The 23,829-nt window shown below is 36.7% G+C and overlaps 1 protein-coding gene across 1 annotated transcript in view; it reads right to left on the reverse strand.

Annotated features, from left to right (window-relative positions):
• DNAH7 (dynein axonemal heavy chain 7) overlaps positions 1–23,829 on the reverse strand; it is a 252,588-nt gene that overhangs the window by 166,737 nt on the left and 62,022 nt on the right. Inside the window, exons 18-24 of the mRNA XM_087854980.1 lie at positions 22,481–23,166; positions 20,338–20,524; positions 12,472–12,665; positions 10,826–11,024; positions 7,929–8,069; positions 3,536–3,748; positions 190–299 (exon numbers count right to left, since the gene is read on the reverse strand). Coding sequence (XP_087711106.1) covers positions 190–299; positions 3,536–3,748; positions 7,929–8,069; positions 10,826–11,024; positions 12,472–12,665; positions 20,338–20,524; positions 22,481–23,166 — 1,730 coding nt within the window. The remainder of the gene's footprint in view (positions 1–189; positions 300–3,535; positions 3,749–7,928; positions 8,070–10,825; positions 11,025–12,471; positions 12,666–20,337; positions 20,525–22,480; positions 23,167–23,829) is intronic.

Below are 23,829 nucleotides of genomic sequence, written 5' to 3' on the forward strand. Positions count from 1 at the left end.
CAGAGCTAAGAGGAGAAAGCCAGCAGAGAAAGAGAAATCGAAGGTCAAGTTGAGAAAAGTATTGAGTATAGGAAAAGATAACGTAGGATACATTTACCAAGTGGAAGATAATCTGTTTCTTTTAAAGATTTGGTGGTCTAGGGGTGAGCAAAATTTATTTCCAATAGACCCTTAAATTAGCGAGTTTACCTGTAACATCGATCTGTGAGTGGAGTAATAACCAGCCGAGGGGAATTACCCAGATACTCATATCCGTATCGTAAGCCAGCATTGATCATCTTTGTTTCTAAATTATTCTCCTAGGATAAATCAGAGAAAATGAAGCTAACTTAACAAAATTTTAAATAATATGAAATCTCAAACTCCTTAATAAATAATTGTCAAGTTATAAACAACATCTTTAAAATTCACTTTTCAGGGACGCCTGGGTGGTTCATCAGTTAAGCATCTGCCTTCGGTTCAGGTCATGATCCCAAGGTCCTAGGAAATAGCCCAGGGTAGGGCTCCCTGCTCAGTGGGGAGTCTGCTTCTCTCTCTCCCTTTGCCCCCCCCCCTCAGTCTCTCACTCTCTCTCAAATGAATTAAAAAAATCCTTTAAAAAATTCCACTTTTCAGACATCGTTAAATTCAGTAGAAGAATTCAATATATAATTTCCCTGGGTAAGTCTGAAGTCACTGGCTTCAATTTTTTCCATAGGTATCTGTAGAAAATATATTTGTTCCCTATCTCTCCTATATTTTTTTTTTGCTTGCTAACGCTTTTTTTATTAAGTTATAATTGACATATAATATTAGTTTCAAGTATAAACAAAATTTGTGTATATTATAAAATATTTGTGTATATTATAAGATAATCACAGTAAGTCTAGTTAAGATCTATTTTCATATATAAGTACAGTTTTCTTATAATGAGAATTTTAAGATTTACTCTTAGCAACTTTAAAAATGCAATATGTTATTATTAACTATAGTCAAGAGACAGTGTATTAAATCCCCATGACTTATTTATAACTAGAAGTTTGCACTTTTTGACTTCCTTCACTCATTTCTCCTGCCTTTCCACTCTCAGCCTTTGGCAACCCCCAATCTGTTCTCTGTATCTATGAGCTTGGTTTGTTTTAGATTGCATGTATAAGTGAGATCACATTTTATTTGTCTTTGTCTGACTTATTCCACTTAGTGTAATGCCCTCAAGGTCAATCCATATTGTTGCAAATAGCAAGATTTCATTTTTAATGGCTGAATAATATTCCATTTACATATATATCACATCTTCTTTATTCATTCACCTGTCAATGGACATACAGGTTGTTGCTATACCCTAGTTAATGTAACTAATGCTGCAATAAACATGGGGGTGCATATACCTTTTCGAGTGTTTTTGTTTTCTTCAGATAATACCCAGAAGTGGAATTTTTGGATCATATGATAGTTCTATTTTTTTATTTTTTGAGGAGACTGCATCCTGTTTTCCAAGTGGCTGCACCAATTTACATTCCTACGAACAGTGCACAATGGTTCCCTTTTTCCCACACCCTTACCAGTGTTTGCTATCTTTTGTCTTTTGATAATGGCCATTCTAATAGGTGTGAGAGGATCTCTCATTGTGGTTTTGATTTGTATTTCCCTGATGATGAGTGATGTTGACCATCTTTTCATGAACCTGTTACGTTAGCCAGCTGTGTGCCTTCTTTGGAATAATGTCTATTCAGATCCTTTGACCATTTTCAAACAGGTAGTTTGTGTTTTTGCTATTGAGTTGTAGGAGTTCTTTATATATTTTAGAGGTTAACCCCTTATCAGATATGACTTGCAAGTATTCTCTTTCACTCAGAAAGTTGCCTTTTTAATTTGTTGATGGTTTCCTTTGCTGTGTAGCACTTTTTAGTTTAATGTAGTCCCTACTTGTTTATTTTTGCTTTTGTTGCCAAAAAAAAAAAAAAAATCATTGCCAAGACGGAGTTAAGGAGCTTACCATCTATGTTTTCTTCTAGGAGTTTTATGGTTTCAGGTCTTATGTTCCTGTCTTTAATCCATTTTGAGTTAATTGTTGTGTATGGTGAAAGACAGTGGTCCAGTTTCAGTATTTCCTATGTGGCTGTTCAGTTTTCCCAACACTATTTATTGAAGAAACTTTTCTTTCTCCATTGCATATTCTTGGCTCCTTTGTCTTAAATTATTTGGCATATACGCCTGGGTGTACTTCTGTGCTCTCTGTTCTGTTCCATTGATCCACGTGTCTGTTTTTACGCCAATACCATTCTGTTTTGATTACTCTAGCTTTGTAATATAATCTGAAATCAGGGAGCGTGATGCCCTCAGCTTTGTTCTTTTTTAACACTGCTTTGGCTATCTGGTGTCTTTTACATACAAATGTTAGGCTGCATACAAATTTTAGCACTGTTTATTTCTGTGAAAAATACCATTGGAATTTTGACAGGGGTTGCATTGAATCTGTAGATTGTTTTGGGTAGTAGGAACTTTTTAACAACATTAATTTTCTAATCCACAAGAACAAAGTATCTTGTGTCTTCTTCGATTTCCTTCACCAATGTGTTAGAGTTTTTAGTGTGCACGTCTTTCACCACCTTGGTTAAATTTGTTTTTAGGTATTTTATTCTTTTTAAGTGGGATTGTTTTTTTAAAATTTCTCTGATAGCTCATTATTCTCTTATAGTTAATTGTTTGATTCATTTTCACTACAGAGTAGGTATTATATTATTGCCATTTTACAGATAAGAAAACAGATGCTTATAGACAGTAGGTAACTTGCCCAGGTCATACATCTGGTAAGGTGAGGGTCTAGCATTTGAAATGATTCCACAGTGAGCTCCCATCCACTACCACTCCTGTGGTTTTCCAGGGGTCTGGTTGTTACCTTTTCTCCTCCCACTCCATACTTTTAGGCCTTTCACAGAAGTGAATCTGCTAAGAATTTTTGAGTCCATATCTCCCAACATCCTCAGCAACTTCTTCCCACTCTCAACTGCCCCACCTTGTCCACTGTACTAACTATTCCACTCATCCTGCCTTCCCAGTTGTGACTGCCATCACCACCCACCCAGATCATGTTTCCGATTCCTTCAAATGATCAAGAGGAAACTTTCATGATCAAATCACAATAAAGTCTGATTCTTTTTTTTTTTTTAACATTCTTTAGATGTATCAAAAATTGAAAAACACAATTTTAAGCTGCCTAGTTAGGACATTTTACAGATTCAGCAAGCATAAGGACTCATTTAAAATGAGTAATTTTTTATAATGACTCAATTTGTGTCTCTATATGTATATGTATTTATACATAACTATACATTTGAGTATGGGTTTGGATATAGATGAAGACACAGTTTTTTGTACAGATTATATACAGTCTTTGGCTGCCTTTATCTTCAGTCTGGAGAGTGCTTGTTTGATAGTAATCCATCAGCAAAAAATCCTATATTACTGATACTATTTCCCATGAGAGCAAGCAAGCACAAATTAAAAAGCTATGAGATGAAATTGCCATGTAATAACATTCAGTGATATCACTTACTTGCCAGTAGTACCTAAGCTGACTTAACCACTCGAAGTCAGAGTCATCACTAACTTTTTTTTTCACAAGTGATGTGAGGACATCTCTAGCATGGACATCCAGCACCACGAGGGCTCCCAGAGTAACACGATTCTGCTTGGACAATTTGCCACGGACCAAAGTCACAATATCATCAATTTGCATGTTACATTTTTCTAAGTATTGCTCAAGAGCCTGAAAGAAAATAAGATATGATTAATGCGATCAGAATTTTTTTTTAAGATTTTATTTATTTATTGGGCAGAGAGAGAGACAGCGAGAGAGGGAACACCAGCAGGGGAGAGGGAGAGGGAGAAGCAGGCTTCCTGCTAAGCAGGGAGCCCAATGCGGGGCTCGATCCCAGGACCCTGGGATCATGACCTGAGCCGAAGGCAGACACTTAACGACTGAGCCACCCAGACACCCTGATCAGAATTTTCTGAACAAAAACATTTTGAGCTAGTCTAAATACATAGTGTTTCTGTACATTTTCCGCCACCTGACATAATTTAAAAATAATCGGTTTTTCTTACTAGAAAAGTATTAGGTGAACAAGGCCAAGCTGGCCAGATGCAGTGGACACACGTGGTTTGTGTCTACTCATCATCCCTTCCACATCCCTATTTCCATTCCTTCTGTCTGCTCTGTGGTTCTGGTGAGCAGTCCATCACCTTGCCCCACCTCCATGGCAACAAGGGGTGGGAGGAGGTGTGACCCAACCAGAGCCAATCATAGTTCTTCCCAGAAACCACTATACAGGCAGAGGGGGAAAGCGCTTCTCACTAGGTTTGGCGGACTCTTGAGTATCTGGGTCTGAGGCCACGGCAAGCCTTCATCCCCACTGCGGAACAAAGCCCACCAGAGCCTAGTGGAGCGGAAAGACATTAGAAGAGAAGCTGCAGCAGCACCAATGCCCTGAGACCCTGGATTCCAGCTGCCTTACATTTCAGGACTGCTGTGTAAACTTACTGGGCAGGATACGTGCCACGGAAAGATCTTAATAAACAAAACACCTAAAATTTTAGTTTATGGTGAGCAATGCCAGTTCTGAGAACAAGTCTTGCTTTGGGATCTGTTTTGGGTGGGGTAAATCTAATTAGTAAGTCAAAAAAGAGAAGAGGGTTTATGATGAAAATCAAGTTAGAATCAATGAACACTGCTATGCTTAAGGGAAGGGTCAGTATGCCCCAGCAGGCTGCTGTGGTTGCGTTCTCCACTCTAATAATATTTAATAAGCATTGAGCACCAAGGAGTGCACCGCATTCCTTCAGGACCAGTAACAGGTAGTGAGGTAACTACAGTGAGTGTTTCCAAGAATGAGAAAAAGTTTAAAGGATGGGGCTGGAGACTGCAAACTGTTTCTCTAAGGGGCACTTCTCTTAGTCATGGAATGATTTTATCTTTATTTTTAAGGAGGTAATTTTTTCAAAGGTTTGGTGCTTGAACACTGCTGTCTTCATATTATTTACATGATCGATTCCTATTAATTCTCTTCGTAAGCAGTGAAAGACAAACTTCTGTCCCACCCATGTTTCAATAGATACAAGTGTTTAAATTCTTGGAGCCAATTAGTGAATTTAAGTATGTTGAGCATATAAATTAGTAAGAACCAATTTGATCCTAAGAACATAAGCCACACCAGTGGGCACATCTTAGTTTTCTCATCAGTAAAAGTGAGGATCATGTGAACCTTACCAGCTCTCAGACTGTAGAGTTCAACACAAAACATAAAATAAAAACGTAATATTTAGACCTGACAGTACAAATTATATGTTTGTAAGAATTTATTACTACCCACAGTAGCAGAATGTATTTTCCTATACTAGGAAAACAGATTTAGAACTAAAATTTAACTTCAAACTGTGATAAACTGAGATCTTTAGGAACAATACTATATGAATCAATAAGAATTCAGATTAGAGGAAAAAAATCATATTGATAGCATTTTTGTTACATTTTCTTCCTTGTAAACCGTTCCGTACAGTGACCTAACGAAGCTAAAGGTAACTACTATTATATTCTGCCAAAATAAACCCTATCTGAAATCAAATATTTTTATCATACCTAGATCCTTCTACATATGATACAATGACTCAAAATCACATCAATATTTGCAATATCCTGAGATCTGTGATAGCTGTGATTCTTTCATTCATTGTACAGTCCCTGTAATGCCTCGCGCAGACTAGTTCCACAATCACCATTCGCTGAATAAATAAATTGAACAGGTCCTCTGGGAATGTGACAGCTTAACATATAGGGCTTTTGTAACGTCAAGCTCCGGACAACTTGGGATGTTTGCAGAGAATGCAAGTATCCAGTCTTCTAAGAGGCTGCCACAAGTCTCCAGCTGCTCCACCAAAGTCATCAGTTTCAAATGTGAACCACACGTTAATTAGGGGAAAAATGATCAACACATACAATACTAAAACATATGCTAGCCTCCCATGATAAAACTACATGTTAAATCTTTAAAACACCATCAGTGCTATAGAATACTAAAACATGTGCTAGCCTCTCATGATGCTGCTACAGAACTTGAATGGACTAAACACAGATGAAAGAAACAGGCACAAGGTGCACAGATAGGTGATCAAGGGCATAATGAAACAGGGTAGTTGCAAGCAGATGAATAAGAATTAAATTTTAAGGACACATACAAAGCTTAATTTCATATCGCGAAACTTAGGTATGAAAGCACCATAAAATGCAATGGAAGAGGGCAGCCTGGCAAGCAACAATAACAGAGGTGTAACTTGCTAAGTCTTGCTAAACTACGGTTTTAGAGGACCTTGAGTCTATGACGCTGAATCACCCTCAAGCAGCATGGGTTCTCATTTTGCCTTTCTCTGTGAATGGCTCCATACCTGCATCATATAACATGAGCAGGAAAAAAATTACTGAATAGACTGATAAATGAGTCAATAAATAACTCAATCTCAGTATCAGTGGATACTGCTATAAACAAAATAAAACCCCTCTTTGTATCTGTACACAATATGGTAAGGATTACAGGCAGATAGTTTTGAGCAGAGGACACATTGACATGGGAGTGACCTAAATTGCATGTCGCTCGAGATTCAAATTATGCTTGAGAGGTAACTGGAAGCATGAAAAAGCTGTAGTTTACATTTAATGCTATATATCAACTCCTACCTTTTGCAGCTTGCTTGGAGTGAGACCAAAGAAGAATATGAACTTGACAGAAGAGGAGAGGTTTGATAAACACATTTAAACTGAAGAAATTCAGAAGATGCTTACAAATTTGTCTAATCTGCTCAGATTTGCTTCTTTGTTCCCTGCAGACTATGTCCCCACAGTGGCGAGTGATAAAGTTAGTATTGTGGTTTGGGGAGCTGACCAGGAAGCAAGGCGGGAGACCCAGGAGGCTACGTGTTGCCCCAGTAGCCTACATTGGTGATGGAGGAACCCTTCTGTGTGGGGAGGTTGATGAGTGGTAGCTTTAAAGTAAAGAGAGAAAATGAATTCTCTAGACCCACTGAACAAAAACAAAAATGCGTATGGGGCTAGAAGCCAAGAGCCCAGAAGTAACTCCAAGAGCTTACTGCTGTGAGGGAAACCCTTATTCTCCAGTGCCCTGTGTTCCATGAAGACAGATATTTTTCTGGGAAAATCCTGACTTTCTGCTCTATGCCCTCATCCCTTTCCACAGGAAAGAAATAAATGACCTGTTGGTAAGTTTGACAGAACTAAGCATGCATCACTCAGCTCCTTCCTCTATGGGATCTGCCTGCTTACAGAGAATATTAGTGTGTCTCAAACCTCAACGGTACCTTAGAGTTAAAGGCAATAATACGAAATTCCATGTCAAAAATATATTTAAAATTCTTGATTTTAAATAAAAGATCTATGACTACTATATTCCAATTGGTCCATCAGTCAACTTGAAATCCTATCTCAAGGATAGGAATGTTGCATTAAATGTGGTTTCTGTTGTTAATTACTAACAGCAATCCAAGTAATATTATTAAATTAGTATACATATTACAATATTTGAAATTAAGCATCACTCAAAATATCAATAATTATTATTCAAAATCAATACATTAAGAATAAAAATAAAAGTAGTCAAAATAAGTCAACCAATATCTTGTCTTCACAGGGTGGTTTTACTCAAGGCATAAAAGAGAATTATGTTATTTTTCCTCCTAATCTTTCTGAGTTTAGGAAGTTCCTTAGTTCTATTACCATTCTATTTTTAAAGGTACAAAAATGTATGTAATAACAAGATTGAGGCTCAAGTACCCTTGACGTTTTAAGAGGATTGTCTTTATTTTGTTTTTTATAATTAGTGTATTCTGGCAATAGCACTAGTTGAAAAAACGTTGAAAAACCTGGGGGTAATACAGCTTACCTCTTGTCCCGTTGAAATAGCTGTTTGTACTTCCATCGTCCAAAAGGTTTGAGATACACAGAGCACTGTCTGTCCTGGCCAATCTCTCACCCAGTTAATTCGCATATTTTGTGTATAGGCAAGCATTGCTGCTCTGATTACCTAATTGGAAAAAAAAATGCTAAAGATCATTTCACAGTTTACTTGAATGAGCTATACAATGAAGAGCTAACCTCCTATATGGATTAACTCAAACTGTTCAACTTTTTACATCTTAGCCAGTTATGAACTCGAAGCATTAGACTATTTAAATTCAAGTTTATCCATATACCTGTGAGTGAAAAAATACATTACATAGCATTTTATTTTGGTGATATGTGATCAATTTGTGTGAACCATATTACATCAAATATTCACCTGACCAGTTGTAGCTACAGATATCCTAGATGCATTTAATCAAGCACAAGCAATTTTATTGTGAAATATAAATTTAAGTCATTCCAAAATGAGATCTGTCAAATCCATAGACAATAATTTTCTTTGAATTTCATCAGATCCCCATTCAGCCATGGGCTCACGTACACATGCACATTCAGGCAAACCACACAACTCCTCTCAAGTTCCTCCTGTGTTTCCAGACCTCACTTCTTCTCAATCTGTAGTTAGATGCCCAAGGCAATGATGACAAGCCCAGGTGTATAATTCATTTATGGAGAGTTAAGTACCAGAAAAGTCAGGAAGTCTTATTACGCTCTTTGCTACATGTTTTATGTCCAATTCATGTACTTCTCCTCCATATGTTTTCAGTGGACGGACATAAACATTTTTTTCCACCAGCCATCAGTGAGAAACATTCTAATCTCCTCTTCCATGTATCAACCAAAAACAGTAATGTTACCTGTGAGGTGATACCCACTTTAATGTTTGATTTCAGAAAAGACTGTCAAATTAGATTTTTCTGAGAAATACATAAAGGATGTATGAACCTTTCTGGATTTCTAGTCTAGCTAGATATTTATGGAGCTGAACAGAGATGAAGGGCAGTGTTGGCTATTGATAACAAAGAAAATTTCAAAGGTCAGAAAGAGCCACAGAAAGGGCAGGTGAAAACGAGCAACTGAGACATGGGAGGAACATAGAAAATAGAAGGTACAGAACAGAAATGTCAAGGATGGAGTAAATACATGTTCTAGAAGGACAGTGCGGAAAGAAAAAGTGGAAGACATTAAAATCTAAATCACGATTTCTACATAGTTGGATGAGGAGAAATATTATGAAAAGTACATTATTGTATGTAAAATATATCTATGTGTGCCATATATAAATGTATGTGTATATATACATACATAAATTTATATATATTTTGGAATTAACATACACATGATAATCCAGTAAGATAAAGGGGCAAACGTGCCAAGAACATGACTTTTTTATTATTTACAAATGACCCCAAATTCATTTAATTTAAGCATACAATAGTCTTTCAAGCATGCAAATACATACAGTAAAACATAGTAACATACATCTCTATTTGTAATACTTTATAATGGATTTGAGTAACACATTTCAGTAACACAAACTCATACATGAACATTTAGGGAAGGTACTTTCTACACAATTCCTTGCCACTCCATCTAAACACTCCGAAATGGCAACCAAAATACCCTAAGTGCTTTGACAAAAAAATTAAAAGAATAGTCATAACAGTATTAGGTCTAAAACAATGAGTTATCACTGTGTACATCAATTAACAAACCGTAAACCAAGGCTGCTAAGTAGTGGTCAAAGCGGAGTTCATTTACATTGCTTACAACTACATAAATGGGAATCTTACTTGTCAATATGTATCAAGGCCTATGAAATCTCATCTCTTTGACCTAGTGGTCCTACAAATAAGAAGTTATCATTAGAAATAATTCAATCAAAGAAACCAGCTATATGCATATGGATATTTAATCCACAATAGGGAGAAATGAAAAACTGTCCAAATGACTTTACATCTACTTAAAAACCATTATTCAGGCATATGTTAAAATTATATTTAAGAAGAGAAAGCAGCACTTAGACACATGATATCCATTGAACACCTAGATTCTAATGAATTTTCTCAATAATGTGTGAGAGAATCTGAAAAAATCAATGAAAACTGTTAAGACATCATGCCATATTTCCTTCTCCTTCCTGCCCTCATACCCCCTACTCAATCATGAATTTTATTCTTGATGAAGAACTTGAATGCTAAGTCCATATTATAGTGAAAAAAGTGAATTTAAGTGTTCAATTAATCTGTTTTTGTTGCCATGAATTGAAATTTTTACTAATAAAAATAACTACAAATGACTGAGTTGATGTTTTATGAGATATGGAAAATATGAAGTGATGGTTACATAGGAAGTATTTGTGATTTTCTAACATTTTGGTGCATATTTTGTATATACACGGGACAAAAAGATTCACTATAGAAACATACATGTCAAGGAGATTGATGTGAAACTGTAGAGATGCATCCAAGGCAAGACTAAACACAGACTCTGTAGACCAAGGTGTGTTCAATTAATGTTGAAAGAACCAGCTGTGGCTTCAAGAAATGGGACTTATGACTAAAACCCAAGTTTTCTTTAGTATCAATGGCATTTTGTCCCAGTTTTCAAGTGAGTCCCCATGAAATTAATTTCATAGACCATATCTTTGTCTTTAAGCTATCTATTACAATTGAACTGGTAATTCATGACTCAATTTCTGTCTAAAAAAGAGTGCACTTATTAATAATACCATAATCTCTACCCCCAACATGGGGCTCAGACTCAGGACCCCGAGAGCCAGAGTCACATGCTTTGCCAACTGAGACACAGGCACCCCCAATGATACATTAATATTCTATATCTTTACTAGAAATAATGATAAACTCAGCCAAGTACCTTGTGGATGGATTTAATCATAACTCTCTCTAACTCAACCAACCACTTCTCCACTTGACCTCTGGCTTTGGCCGTTGAAATGGTCTCTGTGAGTTCCACAACCTCTCCTTCACTACTCTTCATGTGAGTAATGTCTAAAGTTTCTGTAAATTCTACTCTCGCAATTCCTTCAAAACATTTCTTCAAGTGAGGTTGCACCCTGTTGGGGGGAAAATGTTTAAGAGAATTAATCAAATTAAAGCAATTCCTCAACTTTCAGTGTTCTTTGTGTACCAATCATCACTCACAATTTATAAATGTGCATTATGTGTAAGGCCCCTATGCAATGCTGTTGGAGATGAAACACTGAGGGGGAACAAAAGACACGATCCCTGCCTGAATGGATTACACAGTCCGGTAGGAGGTCATCATTAATTGAATAATCACAAAAAGATCTGTCAAACTGTAGTTGTAATAAGAGCTACAGAGGAGACACCCATGAGGCTTTGTTTCCAACACAATGAATTGAAAGATGTTAAAAGTAACATAAGGAGCAAACAATCTTGACTAATAGATAATACACTAATTGAAAGAATCTTCAAATGCACAAAACTAGCTTTTCAACTAGGATTTTCAGAGACTGCTTACAAATTATGAACTAGGTTCAGAACTTTACATGCTTCACAGTTCCCTAAATCAACTGCTTTGAAGGTTTTCAACTAGAGTCGTTATACTATAGATGGGAGGGGCTAAAGCCCTCATTTTTGGGACATTACCAATAACCAATTGAGCTCATCTTTAACAGGCAATAAAGAAGTGGAATATAAAAATTCAGACGGAAATCTAAGCCTAAATTTATCTTTTTGTCTGGATTACTTGTCTCCTACTTTGAAGGCACAAAGCACAAAACTAACGTATTTAATAGCTATCCATTCACTGTCTGCTATATACTAGACATACACCTTCTAAGGAATTGGGAATCAGCTTCGGGGGGAAAAAAAAGTCAAAAATCTCTGCCATCATGGAGCTTATATTCTGCTAGAGGAAATCAGGCAGTAAACAAATAAGTACATTATAGAGTATGCCAGATGATAAAAAAGATGCTGAAGGAAGAGGGCAGAGAAGATAATCCAGGAAAGGTGGCTAGGGAGGGCTGGAATGGCTGCCATTTTAAATACAGCAGTCAGGGAAAGTCTTCCTGAGGAGCAAACCTTTGAGCCTCTTTCCACAAAATCTAGAGGGGTTAAAAGAAGTCATGGCTATTTAGTTAAGGAGAATCTTACACAAAGAGGACAGTACACTAAGGCAGGAGGCTGCCCCTTTTATAGTAGAATTGGAAGGACTGTAACAGAATGAACAAGAAAGCTAGTGGGAGATAAAGAGGAAGGATAATGGGAGACCACCTGCGAGGGTCATTGCAAGCCACTGTAAGAGTGATGTGTTCTGAAAAATCTGTAAGAGAAAATAGATGAAGCGTGAAATCCTCCCCCAGATGCATCACATTTGGAAAAATATCCTTCAATGATATTATGCTTTTAATAATTACACTGGTTACTGATAATATTTAGAATATTCTTGAACATAATTATATACATTTACATCCTGCCTTTTTTAAAAAATTAAATTTAAGCAGATAAATTTAGCCATGTGTTGTATATGTAACTTACCTAGTAGGATCTTTAGTCTCAGACAGTATCTCAAGAAGTTCATCATTAGACAAGAAAAAGAATCTAGGGAAGAAGAGACGTTTCTTTTCCAAATATTCATTAAGTCCTTTAAGAATGAGTTCCAAAAGTTCATTTGATTTTTTCAGCCTTTCCAGCATTCTCTCAATAGTTACAACTTGTAGAACATGTTTGTCCTAAAAATTAAAAACACCCAACTCAAAAATATTAGGTACTAGCTTTATTTGTATTTGTATATTTAGGTTACATGTTTTTAATTGAACAAAGGTTAACCAAAATTTAAAGTGAATGTATATTTTTTAAAGTAGTCTCGCATATTCTAGGTCTAACTAACCTCTTTAATTAGTAAGAGCCATGTTGACTTGAATCATAGCGATAATGCTCAAATTTCTCATTCTAAGTTGGAAAGTGTGAGAAACAGAAAATGAGCAAGAGAGAGAGAAGAGAGAAGATGGGAGGGGATGGGAGGGGGAAAGCGGTGTACGGAGGGGGTGGGAAAGAGGGTGAGAAGGAGGGTGAGCACCCATCCACAGGGCTGGGGGGAGAACAGCCAACTCACAGAAGGGTGGAAGAAACAAAATAACAGTATGAGATAGGTTTGTCTTGTATTCTTTGAGAAAAAGCATTCCAAAATGATAAATCATCATTATTTCAGATATTATTGTTATCAGTAGTAAAATAACACAGTCCCTGTTTTATAACTGTAGATAAAAATGTAAGCGTTTGGGGGCAAAGAAAGGAGTTTTTGATAACAATCTTACATTGCAACACAATGTATTTGGCACTACATGATAACACTGCTTGCTGAAGGACTTAAGTTGCAGGTATATTCTTCCTAAACTCTCTAGAAGCTAAGACTGTTCTACCGTTAAGGTATGGATTTCTGAACATTTTATCACAGAAAAGTGCCACTGTGGGCTGCTGGGTTTAAAGTTATTCAAACACAGTCAAGTATTTAAAAGAGTGTTCTTTTATGCTGTGGGACTCAAGATAAGAATTATAACCAAAAGGTGGTCTTAAGAACTGATATTTTTAAAAAGTAAATAGTTTCTTGATTTATCAAAATATCCATATAAATAACCACTGGGTTTATGAAAATCTTTAGGAACACATTTTTAAAATACAACCTAGGTATTGTTGAAATAAAATTCTTTTTACTTCTTTTTCTTTAACGCCTGATTGATGTCATCTACATCTAGTCTTGGTCTTTCATTCCAAACTCAGGGATCACCACTGACACCAATGACAAACTAAGAAAAGTTCTTTACTAAGTAAGCATCAGAATGTTAGAAAAAGGTGCTAAAACACATTGGAGATATTAATCACCAGACCAAAAGTAGTCAGAAGACACTAGTATAGTTATTAATAGGGCATTGTAGAAAATTTATAGATATTAAGAGAATGTTGTTAAAAAATTAAACATGGAATTTCAAGATTAATTTAGCTTACTTGTGGCTCTCAGCCTTGACTAAGAGATCAACCAAAAATGTCAGCTGTACCTTGTTCTATACAGAAATGTTATACTTCTGCAGGACTCTCTAAAATGTTTTTGTTAATATACTTGGAATGCAGCTGAAAAGGAAAGATACACTTTTCTGCTTTGGTTTGAATTTTAACAATGTAACTTGGAAACAGCAATTTAATCAAATAATAGAATTATCATTAATACCTATTTTCTCAATAAAACAGGTTCACATGAAATACATAACATGCCATTATATTCTCTTTAAAGAGACAATTTTAAAAAGACATTTTCTTTCCTAACAGTTTTATGTTTAAATATTTTTTAAAAACGCATGTAAAAAGAAGCATGACAAAGACTCAGATCATAATTTAAATGTGCGATTCATCCAATACGGAAAGGATAGAAGAGTACTCTGGTACTCCTAAATCCGAAAACCAAAATGATGTTCTCAGAGTGCCATCTTCTGGTAACATGTGCTTTTCCTTGTTGGAATAAAAAAAAAAAAAAAAAAAAACACAACAAAGCCTAACAGTTGCTAATAAATGTGAAAAACTCCTTTCACAAATTAACAATATTTGTTTCATTCTCAGCCAAAGAATTTATTGCAATATTGCTATCTTGGATCTGAGGTTTGAACGCTAAAGAAAAATTCAGCTATTTAAAATAACAGGTCATGTTTCTTTCTCTAAATATTACAATAGAAATACCTCTGGAAGCATTTAAGTAAATATTTTTTATTAGATTCCTGAGGTCAAACCTATTTAGACAGATTAGCTCAATGACAGAAAAATATGAGAGCTCTAAATGAACAAAGGCCATAATCTATGTACTTTTGTATGTGGACTTAAGAAAAAATAAATAAAAGTGATCATCTCATGACTGGAAACTAAAGTACCTTCAATTCCTTCCTGTGAGAAGGGGACCGTAACAGAGACTGCCTCAGAAAAAGGAAAGCACAGAACTTGTTCCTAAATCCCGGTCCTACTTATTACCTGTGTGACCTTGGGTCCTTTACTTCACTGGAGTCTCCGTTTTCTTATCTTTAAAACGGGAATAAGAGCCCTCTTCTGAAGTGGTGATGAGGACGAAACTAGAGAAAATATTTGAAGCACCTAATATGGTATAAGCATAGGCACCACATATACCTGTAATGACCCTTTATTTTCTCTTCCATAACTGTCTGTTGAAGAGAGAGACAGACAGAAAGATGCTACTGGGGGTGGGGCGGGTGGGTGGATGGAAAGAATGAGGAGTTACTTCGCTCCCTCAGTTTCATGGAGTTAAAGTGAAGAGTTTATAATCTGCCACTCTTCACGGGAGCTATTTATCATTGTAAAATAAAACTGGCTCTAAGTCCCTTTAAGTAGTGCATACAATCTCGCTCCGCAGTAGGCATTCCATTGGTATCTGTCGACCGCTGGCGCGAACGCAGAGTGAGGTAAGCCTGTAGACACACAGAGCAAGTCGAGGCAAGGATAAGCCTCCATGGTGCACCAGGATGGAACTTACAAGCTGTGCTCTCAGGACATAACTATAAGATGTTCTAATAGGAAGCTACTAGAAATTTGAAACTTAGTATGACTCCCTTGACACTTTAATTACTTTCTGTCTCCCAGAGGGGAAGAAAAGGAATTGTTAACTGTCATATTTTTTTTCTTGGTTAAAGGAATAATTCTACAAATTATATGGGTATTCTTTTGCTTCACAAGTATCACTCTCAGCAGCTCAAGGGACAATCAGAATTAATTTACTGGGTGATTTACATTTTTAAACCAAATGCGTGTGATATCAGGGGCCTGACACTTGAACTTGGGTGTACAGAGAAAGCATTCTAGTTACTGCTACCAGGAAGCTCACAGAAAGTACGGTTTCATACACTTACCGGAATTAAGCTCAAGCCAGTTCAGTAAACTTCTACGAGCATAAACTTCCTAATCAGAAATCCCTGGACAACACAAAACCTGTAAGATACTCTTTAAACCTCTTAAGCACTAAGAGAGAAGATGTGAATTCACAGAATAGACCTTGGGATACATTGCCTTGCATATTTTTCAGGTTTCTGCTAAGGCTTCTGGCAAGGGAAGCTCAGCGGTATGAGAGCCAGACTACCTAGAGTCAATCAAGCCAAGTCAATCAACCCAAATGTCCCCATTTTCAGTTCTCACCATCCTACTCTTTCCCAGTTAGTAATCTACCTTTCACATAACAGATCTGGCAAGGAAATTACATTGCAATTCGCCAACCCACTGAATCAGATTCTATCGCTCATTTTTGGCTACGTCAATCTTGTAGTTAGGAGAAATAAGAGGGCAGTCACAGAAGCTCCTTAGTCCTCTGACCATGCTTTGAATAGAGTTTTAAATTCTGAACTATGCCATATCATTCTTCAATTTCTCCAGTGCTATTAAAAGAATTCAGCCCATCTCATATCCCTTTTATCTCAAATTCCCACCATACTGACTGATTCTAGCAGCCACTTGGTCCACCAAAGCATTACCCATAAAATAGACTCTTCATTTCAGAAGACCAAGAACATAATTTAAGTGATTTTTACACTGCATGCCAGGTACCACCAGGGTTCCATCTTCAAATGAGAACTAGATTTTCACATCCTAAAACCCAACTGGGTCATATAAACAATCCTAGTTCCATCTTTGAGGTGGTCACACATTTATTCAGAGTTCAGGGCAGAATAGAATCCTTCTAGGTACGTTAAGCAAACAAAGACCCTTAACATAGGGAATGAAGCGATTACAAAATCATCAGGAGGTCTGAGTGAGCACACTCTGAGCTAGTCTTTCAGGAGAGACTCCTAAAACACTGTGGAGCTGACCTTCCAAAGTGTTTCTACCCCTGCCTCAATCAGGACAAAAGGATACCACCACTGGCACTACTGCATTCAAGGACACACCATGGTGGCTGTGATTCTATGGTTCAGAAAGCCACTATCATCACTGCCTCTAAATACCTATAAAACTGATGACCAGACATTGAAGTTCTGCTGGGGGAAAAAAAAAGTCATATGCTCATGATCTTGCCTGACAGCAGAAATAGCTAAAATGGCAAGAAGATGGCTGCTGTTTCACTTAAGCTTTCCAAATCCCAAGTGAGTGTTTATAGTTGTCTAAATCTCATTCACTGCCAAAAACTAGATGCTAGGGAGTCTGAGGGAGGTGGTCTTCAGCTTTCCAGCTCACTAGAAAGAAGTGAGATGTGTGGTGCAAGTGATCATATTTACTATAGTAGAAAGAAAGGAAGGAAGGAAAGGAAGAATTGACCTAAGGTTTTTGCCTGAGCAACCAGGGAAAAGATATTATGTGTACTAAGGTGGGGTTAGACTACAAGAGGAAAAGTTTTGGGCAGAAGTTCAAGAATGCATTCTTCTGCCTGTATGGAACACAAATGAGGACTTGTAAGGACCAAACGTCAAGTTTGGAAGTGAGTGCAGTATACATGAAGAATGATTATCCACTGCTTTCACCTATAAAGGGTAGGCAGTTAATTGGTTTCCATCCCTGAATCTTAAGGAGGAAGGCGAAGAGAATCCCTATAAATGTTTTCAAGTGTCTGCAAAGAGAGGAAGCTAATATCTACCCCGAGCTGAAAGTCTACCAGAGCACGAAAAGAACCTTGGGAGAAGATGGTGTGGTGGGATGACCATGTGAAGGAGGGGCAAAGACCATGTGCTCAAGGCTACCACAAGGTACAGAAGATGGATCCCACCTGTCTGCAAGCCCTAGATGAAATTAAAGGCTACAGACTTTTGAGATACCTGGGGCAGAGACACACATACAAGAGAAATGTGGCAGTAACCACCATTGGAAGGTCAGGTTGAAGATGCAGCCAAATCTCACAGAGGATGATCAAACCTGAGGGAGATGTTCAAGATAGAATCTCTTACCAGAGAGAACTTGTCAGGGGCTTCACCTGCCCATACTGAGTCAATTGACAGACTTCGCCTGTCCACAACTTATCAAAAAGCTAGACCAGTTGTGATGCCCAAAAGTGAAGGTATTGTGAGTGCCTGGACACCACTGACAGGAGGCTGGACATCTTATGACCACCAACAAAAAGGACACCCAATTTTGCTGGATCAGTTATATCAATAAATCCTCTCTCATTCTTGCCCTCGTTCTTTCTCTCCCTCTTCCTATCTTTCTCCCCACTCTCCCCCTTCTCTTTGTCCCAGCCCCAGGCAATAAGCCCAGGAAGGAGAGAAGTAGTGTGGGAGAGCAGTCCCCACCTCTCCCCAACACTGGACCCTCAGCTTTGCCTACCCCGTGCAAAGAAGAAGAGCTCTGGGTAGAACATGAGACTGAGGCTTTGAAATAGGTATAGCTAAGTCTTCATAGGTAAAACTATCTTAATAGTGATGGAAAAATTCTGGAAGTAGATTGAAAGGTCAATAACAGAGCCTCTCCCAGTGAGACAGGGTCTTTGGTAGCAGGTTTCAAAACATGAAACTATCTTTCACATTCTATATTTAACCTCCGAGTCTTTTCTCTTGCATAGGTCTAAAAGAACCTTTATTAGGAATCCTCAGATGGAAAGTGATGGCTTTTTGTATCAAACACTTAATCCAGTGATGTCTCTACTACACAGGTCATCTCATTAACCTTCCTGAGAAAATATGGACTTAGGTTTATTTTCAAAGCTTTGGAGAGTATGGACAAAAGCTGTCCTGAATACTAATATATTGAGAAAAAGAAAATGTAAAGCCAGTTCAGGAAGACAATCAGGTCTTACAGCAAAAGTAAAGAAGTGTCATCCAAAAGAAACTGCTTATTTGGGAGTAAGAGTAAGTAATGTTTTTTGTTTTGTTTTATCTGTTTTCTTTTAACATACAGTGTTTTATTAGTTTCAGCTGTACTTGTTTATTTATTTTAGAGAGGGGAAGGAGGGAACAAGGGAGAGGGAGAGGGAATCTCTAAGGAGACTCCACAATGATCATGGAACCCGGCGTGGGGCTCAATCCCACAGCTCTGAGATTATGACCTGAGCTGAAACCAAGAGTCAGACGCTCAACCGACTGTGCCCCTCAGGTTCCCCTGTTTGTTTTTGAATTCAGTAGTTTGAAAGAATTGAAGATCTGCCTCCTAATTTACTAGTCCTAGCATAGCTACCCTTTTTCTACGTACTAAAATACCTATAAAATTTCCCTAGCAATATGGGGTTTTGAAGAGTATTTTGATCAAATACCAAAAAAAGAATGTATTTTTTTATTTTAAAAATTATCTTAACTAGGAAAATACAAATGTCTACTTTTTGCTTTTTTGAGCAACCAAAAAAATTCTATTTCAACTTTTTCCAAGTGAAAATGTATATAGGTTGTAAGGGTTTTGCCCTTTTGTAAGGAAATGATATATTAAAGGCTAAATTTTTTAAATAGAGATGATTAAATGTATTACAAAGTGACTCACGAATAGGTCCTTTAAATATAGAATTCCAGTGTGATTAATTTTACAAAAGTTTGGTTTATACAAAACTATGTTTCAAGTATTACTACATAAAATGAAGTAAACTTATTAAATCCATGTCTATCTTTCTGAATATTTTTCCTAGCAAATCAAATAGTTGATGTTGATACAGTATTATCCATATTTAGGATTATAGTCACAACTTTCAAAGTTTAAATAATAAAAATATGTGTATTTCTATTTTAGGGTAGGAAAATTTTAAGGTAATACTCATCCTACCTTACAGTATTTAATCAAAAACACCAATGGAGAAATTTGCATTCATTTAATGAATACAATTCAATAACTAATATTTCTTCTATTTTAATGTCAATTTCCCAGTAACATTCAAATCATGCTTTGTGGGCAATAAATGTCTTTTGAATTGAACAAAAATCATATCTTTTTCAAAACGTGTTACTAGTTTGGGAACCAAATTCTTTTCTTAACTTGTCAGTTGAGTATCTGTGTTTTGATTGATTGCACTTTATGTTTATTGGTCTCTTTAAATTCATCTTTGCAACTCATCTGTTTTTAGATGCCTAAAGAGAAACCACTATTGATCGAGTGGCATGCTGGCGTGTTTCCACTATAGTGCATTTCAGTGGTGGTGGAGCCCATAGCAAGGGGGGCATAGAATAGATGGGGACGTAAGTGCTGCGTACAGTGTCTTCTTGCCAGATCATCCAGCAGGAACCACTAATAGAACCACATGTCATTAAATGACGCAAATTACTTTAGACCTCAAGAAGTAGTCAGGACAAAATACCTAGTCGGTTTTGATATTTCTTCCTCCCGGAATTCTAAAATAATATCTGAAAAGGGAACATATGTGGGGAAAAAGAAAAGGACTTATTTGGATTGTTTTGAAAACAAAAATCTTGTCACTTCAACCAAATAATGACATTCTCAGAGATTTTCACCTACTTGTACAACACTTTTCATTATATCTCTCCATGTCTTATCCACAGTTGTAAATCGTCTTCCTTCCTCAGGCATTTGAGACATAATGTCTGGAGAACTGAAAATGGGCTCCAAGTAGAGCCATGTGGCTTGGACTTTGAGCCATTCATCCAGAATTTCCTGAAGCAGCAGGAGCTTGCTCTCCCATTCTCTGAGAAGCAAAACACAGTGGTTCAACAGCAAATCAAGCAACGTTTCAGATGACAAAACTCAAAATCATGCCTGGGACTGTCAATCTTGTATGCAGTGCTGCTATTCCCATTCCATTCCTCTACCTTCATTTGACGGTAAATCACTACATTTGTCCTACAAAATCTGTTTTAAAATAATAGCACCAACATTTATGTTTATGGGGATATACATGTTCAGATATACCTATCTACAAATGGCCTGGTGTCTGTGTCTGCCATAGTAATAAGCCTTTCTGCAAATCAATTCCGTGGCTGGAGGGTACAAACTGAGAAATGAGATTCTGGAGACAGTAATGATGTTCTCAGTGAAGGGCACTCTGAACTTCTTAGGAAAGGTAGTTACTTCCAAGATTCATTTCCTTTAACATTCTTCTTTTTTAAAAAATTTTGAGCCCATAAAAACTTTATTTCCAGAATACAATATTTCAATTCATAAGATCCAACTGGTATTTAAAGAAAAATCTACATAATCTAAAATATAATAGTGTGTCATTCATGAGAAGGAAGCGTTTTTAATCTACAATAGTGATCAGTTCATTTCTAAATATGGAGAACAAAAATAATGACAAGATTTCCTCAAGTATTATAATTACACTATAAACTATTTTATAACCACAATTCTAAGGTCTCAGTATGTATTTGCTCCCTCCTCACCATAATCCTTTAAGGTCCAGTATATCTGTTTACCAATGGGGAGACTAAGACACATAGAGAGAAGTACCAGGTTGAAGTTCACCCAGCTAATAAATGATAGAGCCACACTTGAACCCACATCACTGCAATCACTATGCTACAAGAGATAACATAGCCATTGAGAAGAATGATCAGTCAATGGCAACAGACCTTAGAGATGGGATAGCTTTATGCGTAGATTAATACATTACTCATCATTTATAATTAATGATCTGTAATTTTAGACTGTTAAAACCAAGCCCTATAAATAGAAGTTCTAAAAGTCACCAGGCATTTTCAAACACTTTTCTAAAATCCCTTCAACATGTATCAGTGAATTTGTTTAACCTCTTTTCACAAGAAGAAACAAATGCCTCTGCCTCCTGTCGTTCTTCCTCTTTCTCCATCTAATCCCTGACACACAAAATTTCCAGCTACTGATCTCACGGATAGTGCTTAAAAATAGAATCCTGTTATACCACGTTCAGAGTAGTTAAAAAAACTACTCTTGATGAGCACATTGGAGCAAGATAGGAGGCAGAGCAAGCTGACTGACTGGGCCAATGCCAGAGCATACTCAAGTTCAGGAAAATCAATAACCAATAACCAATTAATAAGCCAAGCAGTTAGCTTTCCCTTGTCGTATAAATTCTCATTGAAGATGGTAGTCTGATTTGGATACAATCTCTTTTTTAAGGTAAGTATAAACTACTTCATACAAATTACAAAAATTGAAAAAAACCCAGACAGGATAAGGATTTAATTTAATGATCTTTGCCAGATGCCTGAAACTCCAGACTAGAGTCATACTATTCCTACTTCTGCACTTACCTAGCCATCCTTCAGGCACGGAAGTGAAAATTACAATAAGCCTTCAGGGATCATCTACAATAACCTAATCAGTGTATTTGGAAAATGACATTATCTTCAGTTTCATAGTTTATATGCTCTATGAGCTATGTGCAGAGATGTGAAATTATTTTTGAGTCAAATGTATAAGATCAGACTGGCAATAAAAATGAATATCTGGAGGCTGATTGTCCACTACCTTTGTTATGATTATAGATGATAGCAAAGGAATAAGTACTATTCCAAATGTAAAGGAGGTTATCACTCCTTCCAATCAACTATTTAAAATATTAAGTATGAAGTGCAGAATCAACTTTCAAAAAGAACTGTATATTACATACAAGTGATAATTTTGGTAACATGGCATAAACATCATCATATAAATATTACTTTACCTTATTTGTTTTTCATAAGGCTTAATGAAAGGAGAGCCTCGCATAGTTTGTGTTTTAATAATGTGGTCATCCAACAACATCTGAATTTCATCAACTGATGACAAAATAAATGTCCCGCTTTCTCTATAAGGAAGAATGACAAATTCCATTGCATCCCACTCATTAGTCATCTTGTCCATGGACTTTTCAAGAGCATATTCTTTGCTAGCTGCTTCACTAATACCTTCAAAACTATCTAAATATGGTTCCAAATCCATGTCTAAAAAAGTGAAGACAGTGGAGTCATCTGCTGGCTGCAGTGGGAAGCCAACAATGTTGGACATGGCCTCCCAGTGTCTGGGGCGCAAACCAGGATTACAGACCACTTGAATGAGAGGAATGTGCTGCTTGAAATCTTCTACCTTTGCTCTTACTTTTTTTGTCATTGCCAATGCATTTGGAGAATCGTGGAAGGTTTTTTCCAGCTTATACAGTCCTCTCCAGTAATTTCCAACATCTGTTTCTACTTGGTCTGGATTCACCTTATGATACGGTCCTTCAGTCCAACCTCGGTATTTGTTGCTAAATTCAACAGCAGTTTCATAGAGACGAAGGTAAGGGTTCAAACCATCTTGAATTTTTTTACGTTGAGGATATATTGATGGTATCCAACCAAACGCCTCTTCTTCAGAGTTAAATTGTTCAATCTGGAATGACAGGTATAAGATATATTATTCTAGAAGTGAATGATATAACATTAATTAAAAAAATATTTTTATCAAATGTGACCCCCAACTCCTCACTTAGCCCTAAAGTTAAACTGAAATTAAGCCATAATCCAGAATTACTGAGCAGTAATCTATCCTATTTCTTTTTGATTACATTTTCCAAAGAATAGTATCTGGTTAAGTTAAAATAGTCATGATATATATGTAAAGAAGTCTTTGCCCATCCAGGTATATTGAGGTTATACCATCATTTATTAATTAGCAAGAACTTAAGTACTTTTAATACACACAGTATTACATCAGATACTGTGGAAAATAGAGAAAAAAGTATTATATTGCAAAATACCAACACTAAGGAGGTAGTATTTCAGCTCAGGAGACAGACATGCATATGCAGAAAGTTAAATTGCAATCGTTGAACAATAATATAAGGCAATAGAAGAGGTGTCTTAGAGCAGTAGCTCTTTAATATACATGAAGAGTATATACTAAAAACGCTATCACTCAGAGGCAAGAGCTCATGGTGAATAGAAGCTTACATAGAGAAGATGCAACCAGAGCTGGGTCTTGAAAATGTGTGTGAAGGGTAAAAAGAGGCAGAGAAGGGGCGCTGGGTGGCTCAGTCAGTTAAGCATCTGCCTT

This window comes from Ursus americanus, chromosome 1, assembly GCF_024610735.1.
Source record: "Ursus americanus isolate L20-20 chromosome 1, mUrsAme1.1.p, whole genome shotgun sequence".
Lineage (NCBI taxonomy): Eukaryota > Metazoa > Chordata > Mammalia > Carnivora > Ursidae > Ursus > Ursus americanus.